General features: G+C 43.4%; 7 protein-coding genes across 7 annotated transcripts; 5 read left to right on the top strand and 2 right to left on the bottom strand.

Annotated features, from left to right (window-relative positions):
• Positions 1-47: 47 nt before the first annotated feature.
• Positions 48-1371, top strand: V2V93DRAFT_362474 (uncharacterized protein). The gene is made up of 2 exons (XM_066908348.1): positions 48-426; positions 486-1371. The coding sequence occupies exons 1-2, from the start codon at positions 126-128 to the stop codon at positions 1259-1261; spliced, it is 1077 nt and encodes a 358-aa protein (XP_066768520.1). The 5' UTR covers positions 48-125; the 3' UTR covers positions 1262-1371.
• V2V93DRAFT_362472 (Isy1-like splicing factor) lies at positions 1304-2460 on the bottom strand. The gene is made up of 4 exons (XM_066908347.1): positions 2218-2460; positions 2032-2160; positions 1848-1960; positions 1304-1794 (listed from the first exon to the last, which is right to left on the bottom strand). The coding sequence occupies exons 1-4, from the start codon at positions 2285-2287 to the stop codon at positions 1396-1398; spliced, it is 711 nt and encodes a 236-aa protein (XP_066768519.1). The 5' UTR covers positions 2288-2460; the 3' UTR covers positions 1304-1395.
• Positions 2461-2726: 266 nt separating this feature from the next.
• On the top strand, positions 2727-3973 carry V2V93DRAFT_320012 (WD40-repeat-containing domain protein; the record flags this gene model as incomplete). Its single annotated transcript, XM_066907296.1, has 6 exons — positions 2727-2859; positions 2925-2964; positions 3024-3119; positions 3186-3416; positions 3470-3780; positions 3837-3973. 6 exons carry the CDS (start codon positions 2727-2729, stop codon positions 3971-3973), a joined length of 948 nt encoding a protein of 315 aa, XP_066768518.1.
• An 89-nt stretch (positions 3974-4062) lies between these two features.
• On the bottom strand, positions 4063-5148 carry V2V93DRAFT_14193 (coiled-coil domain-containing protein-domain-containing protein). Its single transcript, XM_066906845.1, has 2 exons — positions 4578-5148; positions 4063-4510 (listed from the first exon to the last, which is right to left on the bottom strand). Exons 1-2 carry the CDS (start codon positions 5028-5030, stop codon positions 4319-4321), a joined length of 645 nt encoding a protein of 214 aa, XP_066768517.1. The 5' UTR covers positions 5031-5148; the 3' UTR covers positions 4063-4318.
• On the top strand, positions 4997-7259 carry V2V93DRAFT_362467 (uncharacterized protein). The gene has a single exon (XM_066908346.1). The coding sequence runs from the start codon at positions 5268-5270 to the stop codon at positions 7059-7061; it is 1794 nt and encodes a 597-aa protein (XP_066768516.1). The 5' UTR covers positions 4997-5267; the 3' UTR covers positions 7062-7259.
• Positions 7260-7462: 203 nt separating this feature from the next.
• V2V93DRAFT_356204 (uncharacterized protein) lies at positions 7463-9136 on the top strand (the record flags this gene model as incomplete). Its single annotated transcript, XM_066908004.1, has 5 exons — positions 7463-7852; positions 7917-7967; positions 8025-8141; positions 8210-8369; positions 8427-9136. The coding sequence occupies 5 exons, from the start codon at positions 7463-7465 to the stop codon at positions 9134-9136; spliced, it is 1428 nt and encodes a 475-aa protein (XP_066768515.1).
• A 2055-nt stretch (positions 9137-11191) lies between these two features.
• V2V93DRAFT_362458 (uncharacterized protein) lies at positions 11192-12165 on the top strand. The gene is made up of 2 exons (XM_066908345.1): positions 11192-11735; positions 11800-12165. Exons 1-2 carry the CDS (start codon positions 11307-11309, stop codon positions 12010-12012), a joined length of 642 nt encoding a protein of 213 aa, XP_066768514.1. The 5' UTR covers positions 11192-11306; the 3' UTR covers positions 12013-12165.
• Positions 12166-12343: the final 178 nt, after the last annotated feature.

Raw genomic sequence — 12343 nt, 5'->3', positions numbered from 1 at the left:
CAAGCGGCTCCTCACAAGTAGGTTCAGCCGCACTTCATTCACGTGATATAATATTACAACAAATTTTGATAAGACCTTTTAAGACAGCTTTATGTGCATTAGGAGCGAGCGAGTATGATAATAACATGAGAGTATCCTCCGCCATGTCTGGCGGACTTAGATCGATTAGGATCTTTTGTGTTCGGAGAGCGCCAGTCTCATCTCAATCATTTACGACCTCCTGCGCACCAGCTAAAGATCCGAATGTCGAACGCAACTGTAACGGAGATATTACACTTGATGAAGATGATTCTGAGCTTGAGCGTCCTATACTGTTAAAGAAATTTGAGCGTTGGTATCCAAAAAGACAGTTACGTATCCTGGATCTGGAGGCACCTGACCTAAATTTGCCTGAATGGTCACAGCGATTTCAGGTCAATCCATACGGTATGAATGGAGTGTTAGCACTATATCCAGCTTTGAAAATCGCTAATTGAGCCATTTAGCTACCGCATTAATGGGACCTATTAGATTTTGTGCGGTATCAGGTGCTCGTCTTCCTCATTCACTCCTGGTCAGATTTGCTGCGTTTGAAGTTCCCGAACATTTACAAAATCAAATACGCGAGCCTATACCCTCGCCAAAATCAAAGAGAGGCGCCGGCATAATAAATGATACGAAAGAATCGCTTAGTAAACTGGCAATTCTTCCTCTGGAGTCGTCAGATCGTCGGTCGGGTGCTACCAGCTATCATGTACTTAAACGTCAGTATTTGGAGTTAACTGAGAAACGACGAAAATTTGGAGCACTGCGGACAAGAATCATGAGGTCTTTTTCTGCCGACGGTAAAGAATGCCTGTGGCAGAACGACATGGCAACATTGGTCGAGCGCAGACTGAGATTGAGGGTTGAGAAGGCTTTGGGTCTAGTCAGTGATGGAATATATACAGATTTGTCCGCCGCAGAAGCGCACGGAAGAGTGCTTGCTATCCTGTCGTGGGACTCTATACCGGATTCAAAGAACTCTGGTCGGTTTAAAGACTCTGAATTTGTGTTGAGTACCACATTTAAGACGCCAATCATCAAGTATTTCGTAAATCGAGTTTGTGGCTACGACACGGCGTCTACCATAAAGCGAGTACTTTCGGAATTTATTGCTCCTGAGTGCAAAGAGTCGAGTTTGAAGGAACTCATTATAATAGCCACTCCGAGCACGAGGCAACTACTGACACAGTTGTGGTTGCTGCGATTGTATATAGAAGACAGAAAGGAACTGTCATAGAGCTTTCTGCATAGGAGAGTTGATGGCAACTCCGGCGTTGGATTTGTTTTAGTTACTTTTAATATTCTCTGTAAATAGCCACCTATAATACAAGTCTGGAAACATATCGCACATGCATACCACCTTTAGACAACCTATTGCGTGTCGAGATCATATTTTTCCATAATCTTTCTTCTCCTCCTCTCCAAAAGCCACTCCTCTACTTCTTTGCCGATGGGAATATTATTTGGCCTCTCGATACTGATCCATCCGACAGGTAGATCATCGTCACCTCTTAATGTGCTTGCGATACTTATTTCTTCAATTTCTGACTCATATTTCAATAATGCAGGATCATCTTCGTCAAGATAGCCATAGTATTTTGCATCGACATCAGTCTGATAGTTCACTGTTGCACCGCTGCTTGACTCTTTTGGAGGCGGTTCGAGTAACTCTTTAACCCCCGGAAGTTCTTTTGCGCGTCCGAAATACTTGTAACCTCGAGTTGTTGGTACTTCTCGACCATCGTCATCATACGTTTTCGAAGGAATTCGCTAGAAGATGTTAATTAGTTGCCTTAACTCTTGAACCTGAAAGATGATCATACCATGTAGTTAGGTCCACCCAATTTTCTGATCTGCAGTTCCCATACATACTTTTCTCGCATGAGTTTGTTGATCTCGTCGTTCAAATCCCGAATTTCAAAATTCGATAATACAGCTTAATGATTCAGTAGTTAGAAATTTTAATCAAAACAGATCTCGCAGTTATCATCATAGAAGCAAACATACGATCTTGGATTTTTGTGACCTTAAATCCAATATCTCTAACAACCTGTCCTCGCCATCTCTCACACTCCTGAACTGATTCTACTGATGAGATCACTCGTGGCCTTCGTTGTCTACCCATATCGATAATTCCTATAGCTTTTATAAGTAATCTTTGTTTGTATTGGCAGTATGATACATGGTACCCACCCATCTCCGCAGCTTCCTGCTCTCGAAAGCGAAAAAGCATTGACTGCGCCTTTTCACTATTTCGCGCCATATCTGATTATTTTTTTTCCAAAATATTGCGCAATATCTGTTGATCTAAATATTCATAAGCAGGTATGTTTCCTAGTCAAAGATTCAAAAATATAGAAGCAAAACAAATTGGGAAATACAAACAATCCCAAAATCTGCTCCCAGTTTTAGATATACCCTTGCCCAGAAACTGTAAAGACTGTAAAGTTTAATTGTCTGGTTTAAAGAATCGACATCGCGTGTGCTTTCAAACTGCTTTTGTATACTGACCGATCGAAGCTGTTCTGCTTCTGGCTCAAGCGGTAGACAGATCAGCTCTACTTGAGTCAATAAAAGTCTTTGATTTTACGGTTTACTTCTCATAGAGTCGTTTTCCCCGCTGCGTCTTTGTCCTCTTCATTTTTGGCCCGAGCCTGTCTCACGATCTCTTAAGACTGAGCTAGCAGCTAAATCAACAAAATATGACAACAAACGTCAGTCCGGGCTCTCGATATGTTCCACTAACATGTACGGGACATTCAAGACCAGTGACACATCTTAGTTTTTCGCCGCTGTTTGAGGATGGAAGCTATTTAATGATCAGCGCGTGCAAAGGTAATTAAAAGCCAGGTTTGGACTCAAGATTTCAGAACTCTTGCTGACTGTCATTTGTACGGTAGATGGTGCGCCAATGCTTCGAGATGGGGTTACTGGCGACTGGTACGAGATTTGTCGATTTTATTTGAAACATCTCGCGTGTGTCTCTAATGCTGATCTAGGATTGGTACATATACTGGTCATAAGGGAGCAGTATGGGCGGCAAATTTCAGTGCCGATGCCGCCTACTCTATCACTGCCAGTGCTGATTTTACAGCGTAAGTTTGCATTTGACTTGTGCCACTTGTCAGATTTAGGTGATTAACGATATACTTGAACTACAGAAAGGTATGGAGCACTGTCAGTGGCTCATTGTTACTGTCATTTCCTCATGAACATATTGTTCGTACCGCAGCGTTCATGCCTGCCCGGCCAGAGCCTCTGTTTGCTGTAACTGCAGGAAATGAGAAAAAAATAAGAGTTTGGGATATTCAAGCTGGTGAAAGCAATAATCCGGTTATGGAATGGACCGGTGCTAAAGCGACTATTAGGTGTGCGTTGTGGCTGGACTCTAGGTAAGATAATCTGCTAATTTTTTAAAATGATATTTGCTAACTGATGGCATTAGTATACTTGTTACCGCGGGTGATGATAAGAATCTTAACTGGTGGGACTTGCGAACTGCGGAGAAACTGATCGAGTCCGTTCCTCTTGATGGTCCCGTTACTCAAATGGAGAATAGGGACGGATCACTCACCGTGGCGGCAGCTTCTTCAATATATTTATTTGATATATCAGATCGCAGTCAACTGAAGAAAGAATTATTGCCATATAATGCCTCTACAGCTTCTATTCATCCAAAAAGGACAAAGTTTGTTACTGGCTGTCCCGATGATACATGGGTACGAGTGCATGACTTCGAATCCGGTGAACTAATTGGTATGCACTTTTCCATTTGTAAGTAAGACATCTAAGACTGACAAAATTTTTGGTAGACACGCTGAAGGGACACCATGGTCCCGTCCATTCAATTTCTTATTCTCCTGACGGTCAAATTTGTGCGTCTGGCGGAGAAGATGGCACTATTCGTCTGTGGAGAGCAGAGCCTGGGCCTTATGGTCTGTGGAGATAAAAATGAAGAAGTAGTATATCTGCCTCATGTATTAATTCAATTTAGCATTAATAAGTTCAGTTGCTGGTGATCAAGAACAATCATTATAGACGAGCGGTAACTCAAATATAAATAAGCATCATTTCACTGACTGGTAACAAATATTTTTCTTTTTCGAAGAGCTGATGATTTCGTCTTATCTTATTATCATTCTAAAGGTGGTGACAGAGTAGTAACAAGTATCATCAAATGCTTGCGCCGAGGTAGGAAACCAAGCCTGCAACTTGACTAACAGTGACTCTGTTTGTGTCAGACGCTATGAGAGATTGTTCGAGCTTGTATATATGAGTTATTTGGCATTTTTATTCAAAAGTCCTGTACGCCAGTTTGTCCTTTCAAGATACTTTCAGATGAGATCGTAGTATTTTCGTCGTCAGAGTCGTCACCGCACCAAGTCGGTTCTTCTGAATCAAAATAGTCATCTTCTTTATCCCTATTTAACTGGGCAAAGTCATCCCATTCTTCCGAAAAGTCGATGCTGTCATAGTCAATATCAGTCTTAACATCAAGTCAGCAAGCAGAACACAATAAAGAGATTAGATTGTCGCAGTGCCTTGGAACTCACATCTTGTCCATTTAGGAAGCGTAGAGTCATAAGTTTTTCCCATTGCTGTATACCTTCCTCTTTTGAGTTTACTTCATCAAAAATAGAAGTGTTTCCAACTTCATCGATAATAGGAGATGTATGAAATTCTGCAGATTGTCCCGTTTCCAACTGACGCAGCTCTTCTGATCTCTCCTTTTCCAGCCTTTCCAATCTTCGCTCGGCACGCATTAAGTCTTCGTACATCCGTCCCGCCCATCCTCTTTTGTCGCTTTCGATCTCACGCTCAGACGGAGTTTGAAACTGTCTAATTAGTCTGTCATATAATAGTGGGCTGGCCTCGGAAAGTCCAGAGGTATAGAAGTAATCTGGAGAGTTTTTCTGTAGATAGTGTAGTCGCCGATTATTGATAGTCTTATGTTTTCGAATATCTGCGGGTACAGATTTTGATGGCAGCTGGCTGTTTCCGCTCATTGATTTGGCAATTGAGAGAGATCATCAGATTAATCGCATTTGAGTCAACAGGAATAAGTTTTGAGCTCATCTCTATTGCGGCACCTAGGCCTCGAAAGCCGCACATGAAGCAAACGACATAATATATTCTGCTTCTCATTCTTTGCTCGGTATCAACCTTGTAGGCACGATCTGTGTACATAATACAATTTTTGGGCTGTATATTTTTGCCGTTGACTGCGCAGCTTTCAAATCGTCATGGCGTCGCTTAACTTGACGGTGACACGCTTAGTGTTATTGATGCTTCAGCTCGCAATAGTTTCTCACGTTGCTCTTTTAAGTCAGAATGCGGTATTCGGGAACTCGTTTAGCGATATCTATCGTCCTATTATCATGCCGTTTCTATTTGCAATTTCAATGGCCCTTTTTTTACGACAACGGCAACGACAACGACAACGGTTGATTAGCTCGCGCAGCATTCATATCGCAACCGTCGTCTACTCGACCGCTACTCCGTTACTTTGTCGGTTAGTTGGAGAGTACACCGGGCTGTATCTTGGACCCTGGCTAGGGCCACTGTTTATGGATTTTGTGTGTCTTTACCCCGTTGTCATTGGAGCTGGAAGCATTGCGGCTCGAATTTTCCAAACTTCTACGTCCAAGGCTGCAAAATCAGCCATCGGCGGAGCGGGTGCTTCGGACTTGCGACTGTTTCTCGTGGCACTTTTCACGACAAGATTATATATGATATGCGGAACTCGAATTGTTGGGCGCTTATATGCTCCGATGGTGCTATCCTTTTTCCCCCAGTGGTGGACGGCTCTGAGGCAGACAGCTATTACCAATATGGCAGCCTCGCTCATGGTGGCATTACTAAACCCACCTAGGAGAATTATTTTACCCTTAGTATTGGCTTCTATTGCTTGTCAACTTGCGTATATAGATTCTCGTATGGTAGGCTCAATGAAGCAATCTGCCATAGAGAATGGTGGTTTAGTCGCTTCAACAATGTCTAGCTTGGGATATCTATCTGTAATCTCAAGACCTGAGCAGGGCATTTTAGCATTGCGAAATGATCATTCGCTACTCGGTGGTGAATTCATAAAGCCTCCACCGAGTATCGCAGAAGAAATTCCCAAAGGCATGGTCTGGAATCGGGAGCCTATATATTCTGCCTTTGTCATGCAAGAGGCAGTCAGATTGGTTACTCCTGCTCCTTCGGGGATATATCAGCAAGGCGAGAAAATAAACAATGCATTGGTGATTGGTCTAGGAATAGGGACATCCGCCAAAGCTATGATTAGCCATAATATATCAACGGATGTTGTTGAGTTAGATTCCAATGTTCTACAGTACGCTGTACAGTTCTTTGATTTTCCAATTAATCAGTCTCGCGTCACGATTTGCGACGGCCGCCATTTTATTCACAGCCTGGCGCACACTTTGAGACACGAGCCCCTTGTCGCCGAAAAGGAAGCGCTGCGACATTATGACTACATTATTCACGATGTATTCGCGGGAGGTGCTGTGGCACCAGAATTATTTACCTCTGAGACATGGGACGATGTACGACAAATCATGGCCCCAGACGGAGTTCTAGTCGTGAACGTAGGTGGCTATTTCGAGATGTCACTCACGCGTATTCTAATTCGTACACTTGTGAACAACTTTCGCAGCAATGGAGGTCGGTGCCGCGCTTTTAGGGACGAGCCGCGATCGCGTGAATGGGTGGAAGGCGAGTCTGATTTCACAAATATAGTGGTTTTCTGCCGACGAGCAGAAGGCGCCGCGATTCGATTCCGGCCAGCGCAGACGGAGGATTTTTTGAATTCGATCGTGAGACGCAAGGCAATGGTTTTAAAGAATGAGATAGAGCTTCCGGTATACTTACGCGACAGCGAAGAGGCACTTGAACTGCGCGGGGAGGCCGGAGTTCGCACTATATCTGACGACACGACTAATAAGGTTGTGTTGCAGGCCGCGGAGAGTGCGGCTCAGCATTGGCGACTGATGAACGAAGTAATAGATTGGCGCACATGGGCGCGGTGGTGAAGATGGCTGCGGGAGGACGTATTGGGATTCGATAGTGAAGATTTAGATATAATATAATGGTATAATGGTAGAGGGCGGACACACCAGAGCATCGAAGCAGAGAGATGCGCTCGTAGCGCGTGAGAGCGTGACGTCAGTAGAGACTATAGCGACAGCTCGGTAGTCGCAAAGGCCAGGAAGCGGAGGATACAAGACCCTTGTCCGATCTGGCTGCCTCCTTCCGAGCCTGCCGTCCCGCCACGAAGCGTGATTTTATCTGTCAGCCCCCGGTCTGCTTTATCTGCGCCTGCTTTATCTGCGCCTGGAAGTCCTCTTATCTGCGCCTGAAAGTTTGTCAGGCCCCTCATTGACCCCTTCAGCACATCGCATCCGTTAATTGAGTCTTCTGACGCCAGCTCAGCATGTCGCTTCGCGGGCTCAAGAAGGCAGTGGTGCGCGCACCACATGTCCTCATTGGTAGTAAGTCGCCCGAAGACCTGACCGTCATCGAGTGGACCAAGGCCATCAACGAGGCCGAAGACGGTCTGGGCGAAATCATCTCTAACGCCAAAAAGTTCCGGTCTTCGTGGAGCGATACGCTTGCGTCCCAGGTTGCGATGGCAAAGCAATTTGTCACACTGTACGAGCCAATCCCTGAGGAGGACCCCACTAAAGCCGTTCGTGAAACCCCGCGGGCAACATTGGATGCTATCATCAAGTATAGAGATGTCATTGTCGAGATCCGAAATGCGATTCTGCCGATGCTGGATGGAATTGACCGAACCATCATTCAGCGTTGTGTCGTGATGAAGGTAATGTAATGCGCAGTATTTCTATGCGTCATCATTGCTGACAATCTAACTTTGAAATTGATAGGGACACATTGAAACTATTAAGAAGACTTTGAAGAAAAGAGAGCATAAAAAGGTAGCATTTCCAGTGTTATTTCCGATTTACATAGCAACTCTTCTAAACGTCTTACAGATTGATTACGACAGGCACACGAATTCTGTCGAAAAACTGAATCGCAAGGCATCTTTGGGCGATAAAGGTCAATCTCATCTTGATAAGCAAAGCCGCGAGCTTGAAAAGGCCTCAGAGGTGAGTATTTCTTGATGCTGTAGCATCGATAATAACGCTTACAACTCTAATGCTTACAACTCATTTAGGATTTTCAAGTTTTGGATGCATATATTCGGGACACGCTTCCTAAAGTGATCGATCAGCTATCAGAGTTTATTGCTCCTATTGCAACAATGTTGTTTAATATTCAGATCAGTGTTTTTAGTATCTATAACGATTTCTTGTTTCCTTACGCTCAAGGACAAGGTATGGATTGAGGAGGCTTCTAGGCATTTGTGCAGTTGACTGACTCTACTTGAATAGGATTGGCCGATGCCGACCACACTGTGACAGAAGAATGGACGAAGCAGTTCATACCGATTCAACACAAGGTTGAGGAAGGCGTGTCTATCATTCGTACTGGAAAAGCTGTCAAGAAACCTATGACCGTGCCTGATTCAAAGCATTTGGATGAGAAACTCAAGAAGGCTTTTTCTTTGAATAGTAAGAAGCGTCCTACTGGAACCGCCAAGGACGGCAATTATCGTACATTCAGTACGATGAACAGAACAGCTAGTATGGCTATGGTGGGATCTGAGAATGGCATGTCTTCGCCTGCGTCGCCAACCATTGGCAGTCGCACGATGTCAATGTCGTCCAACTCTTCGAAATTCGCGAATTTCTCGGAGACACTTCCACGCTACAGTGCGATAGCAGTTCCAGCTGCGGGAACGCCTCTCAATAGCAGTAATGAATCTCTCAAATCAGGCACGGAGAAGGTGGAGCAGAAAGAAGAAGCGCAAGCGAAGGAAGCAGCGAAGGAAGAAGAGACAGTGGGCGCAACTGGCGAAGATGAATCTGGGAAGTACGAAATCATGACTGCACAGTACACTTTTGTGGCAGTCCAAGACACTGATCTTTCGTTTAACGTCGGCGACAGAATAAAGGTGTTCAAACGAGATGACGACGACTGGTGGGAGGGCGAAACTATGGATGGACGTAGAGGAGAGTTCCCAGGAAACTATGTTAAATGATGACGTATGATTTGTGAAGCACTGCACTATTTACTAGTGGTATGTTGTCTTGGTGAACCACTCGTTAGTTTTTGTATGACCAGTATAGCATGAAATGTAATTTATAATATATGTTTCGTATATTAATAGCCATGTTGAAAATTTTCCAACAACTGTTTCTTGAGGTAGCTCACTGCAGACGTTTTAAAAGGAATTTTTGTGACATGTGCGCGGCTTGCGCGCCGCATCGGCTTCTGCTCGGCCATTCCGGCGGATCGGAGCTAGAAGAATTATCTATCGCGCGTTTCATACATATAAAACCATGTTATTCATTAAATTATTTTAGTTAATGCATAAAGCCAAAAATTCAAGATATATACCCACATTGAGGGGCTCGCAAACCCGACCGCTCGAGCATCTTAGATGCCAGTTTCATCCTCTTGCTACGACTATTTCTCAGAGACATGTACCAAAAAAATATCACTAAACTATTAAATGGTTACTATTGCTATCTATCTGTTTACATAGAAAATTAGTTTTCAAGCGCTGAAACCGGTTATTAGCCTGGGGTCGATCATCTCATATCGTGCGGCGGTGGCTTCTCCACGTCTTCGCCGACACGTTCTTGTTTGGCGGGGCTCCAGTCGATTGTGGATTACTCATAGCTTTGACTCCTCGCTCTTTATCTTTCGCTCCTTTCTTCTATTTATTCTCATTCTCCGACCACTCCATTCTCCACTCCATCCTCTTTTCTTCCTTTGATCTATTCGTCTCGTCATGATCAGGCCAAACCCCGGACTTTCCTGCATCTCGCCTACCTCTGACTTTTCTCTTACGCTATCTTCGGAGATGTCTTCTTCAAACTTCACAGATCCCACCTCCTCTTCGCACCCACCCACATCATACAAGACTACCTACCGGCAGATAATCGCTACCACAACAGACATTAAAATGAAGCGGCAAAGCTATCTTAAGTCTCAAACGACATCCTCCGAGCTCGATTCTTCTTTGCTAGTAGCACAAGAGAAAAAAGAAGTCACAGAAATAAAGCCCTTCACATTATATGGACCTGGTATGTGCACTTTCATTTTGGAGTTTGCAAAATCACTCGCTAAGCTATTCCTGTTATGTTAGGCGGGAGAACCAAAGCTCTTGAAAGACAATGTGCCCCACGTACTTTCTCTGCTAATTCAATTTTGCGTGGTCCATCATCTTCCTTGTCGAAAAAGGGGTCGACTTGAAAATATCTGCAAATCTGGTACCAATCATGGCAGTTGTGACGAAGCGTATGAAACTAGCCGAGATTGTGCACTTTGCAAAGTGGTCAACCGGCGCCAAAAGCTATTGGGGTTATTCTATGTGACGAAAAGCTATCATCTTGTCCTTTTTTATCAAAACTGTAATTGATTCTCGATGTGATATTTTTTCAGATGACCCGCTCTCAATTCTTATTTGTGATCATTCTCTTATTCAGCCTTTGTTTGAAAAAGGCTTGAGAAATCAGAGGTGATTGTAACCAAAGAATTTTATTGACATTTGAAATAAATTTTGAACAGGCATTTTTTTTATATATTGCGGCTGTCGCCGTTTCGTAGCATTCACCAAAATTGATTATATTTTAATGCCAGATAGAGTGATGACAATCATACAACGCCCACAGACAGATCCACACAAATTTTTTCAACTGTTGCAAAAGGATCACAAATAGATCAACACAGAATAATATTAACGTGCTGTTCAGAAAAATTGTTTATTTGGGGGCAGATTTGTAGTACAGAATCAGTGACAGGGCCTAGGGATGCAGGTGATTTCTGCAGATAAACTCAAACGAGTAATTGATTTGTAGCCAATGATTAGCATTAACAAAAATTATCAGGACTGCACAGATATTTCTTTTGATTGGTAATCCGACATTTCAAATAGGCCTTGTGAGTTTATTCAAGAATATGGATGTAGGCGCCAAAGACCTATAGATTGTCGACACTAGAAATATTCGCTGGGAGAAATCACGTGATGCGAGCAATGAAATTTCATTATTTAGTATCGTTTTGGAGCATTATGAAAATTTGATTTCGCAGCAGCATTCAAGGCATAATAATCAATCTCAGCGCGAATATTCCAATTGGATGACAAGCATATACTTTCAAAATATATAAGCGTCACATACGACGGCAGAAATCAGGAGCTTGCTATGTCTAAGCTTGCCTTTGGACGTCTGCAGCGCTCTGCAGTAATTTGGCCATTGGCATCAAAGAATAGCTTGTACGCCAACTGCCTGCAGCCTATTCCTAGAAAACTACAGTTCTTTTCATATCATACTACTGCCGCAGATGGTACAAGTACAGCTGCGGAGACGACCGGAAAAAATACATTGTCGAAGAAACGGAAACCAAAGATGACATATAATATCCCAGAGCCGTACGTGCCGCCCCCAGGGTTAAACAAAGATTACAAGCCAGAGCGACTACAGAAAATCCCAGAAGATTGGGAGAACAGAGTCTTACCGGAATGGAAAAGGCGGCTATATTTAACGAGGAAGAAACTAGGGGGAGCAGCATGGAATCCAAGAAAGAAGCTCTCACCAGAAGCACGAAAGGCGTTGAGAGCAGTTAAAGATTTGGTAAGCGTTTTCTTCCATATTTGAATAAATTGATCTGGAATCTAACCGTAGCATATTTTTTCAGTACCCTAATGTCAAAGCATCGCAGCTGGCAGAGTTTTTTGGCATCTCTCACGAAGCAGTGCGAAGGATTCTGAGGAGTAGATGGGAACCCCAGACTGATGAAGAATACAAAAATATTCTTGATCGATGGATTAAACGCGAAGACCGAATATTAGAAGAATGGTCAAAACAGGGCCGCATTTCTCGGCGAGATCATGAAGATACGAGCGAGTAAGTCAAAGAACGGATGCAGATTTGGCCACGCGTCTGTGAATTTTGGCGCCGATAACGCTGCGACTGTGACTAGCTTCTGCCAATTCTAGTCTCTATATATTTCCATTATTTCATATTGTACATATAAATCACCAAATCGAACGTTTAACTCCATTTAATTCGATATCCTTAAATCAACCAATAAATAACTCCGGCCTAAACAATGTACTAATTTTTTTTCGACGCGTTAAGTCTTGTAAATTTTCACGGTGCTGCAAGACTGTAATATTCAGTTTGACTGTTTTTGTTGCTTCTTGTATAAATCCAGGGAATTTTTGAAGGCCTGATATGAT

Source organism: Kockiozyma suomiensis, assembly GCF_038497685.1.
Source record: "Kockiozyma suomiensis strain NRRL Y-17356 unplaced genomic scaffold V2V93scaffold_1, whole genome shotgun sequence".
In the NCBI taxonomy this organism is placed as follows: Eukaryota; Fungi; Ascomycota; class Lipomycetes; order Lipomycetales; family Lipomycetaceae; genus Kockiozyma; species Kockiozyma suomiensis.
This window is presented reverse-complemented; position numbering and strand designations above follow the sequence as displayed.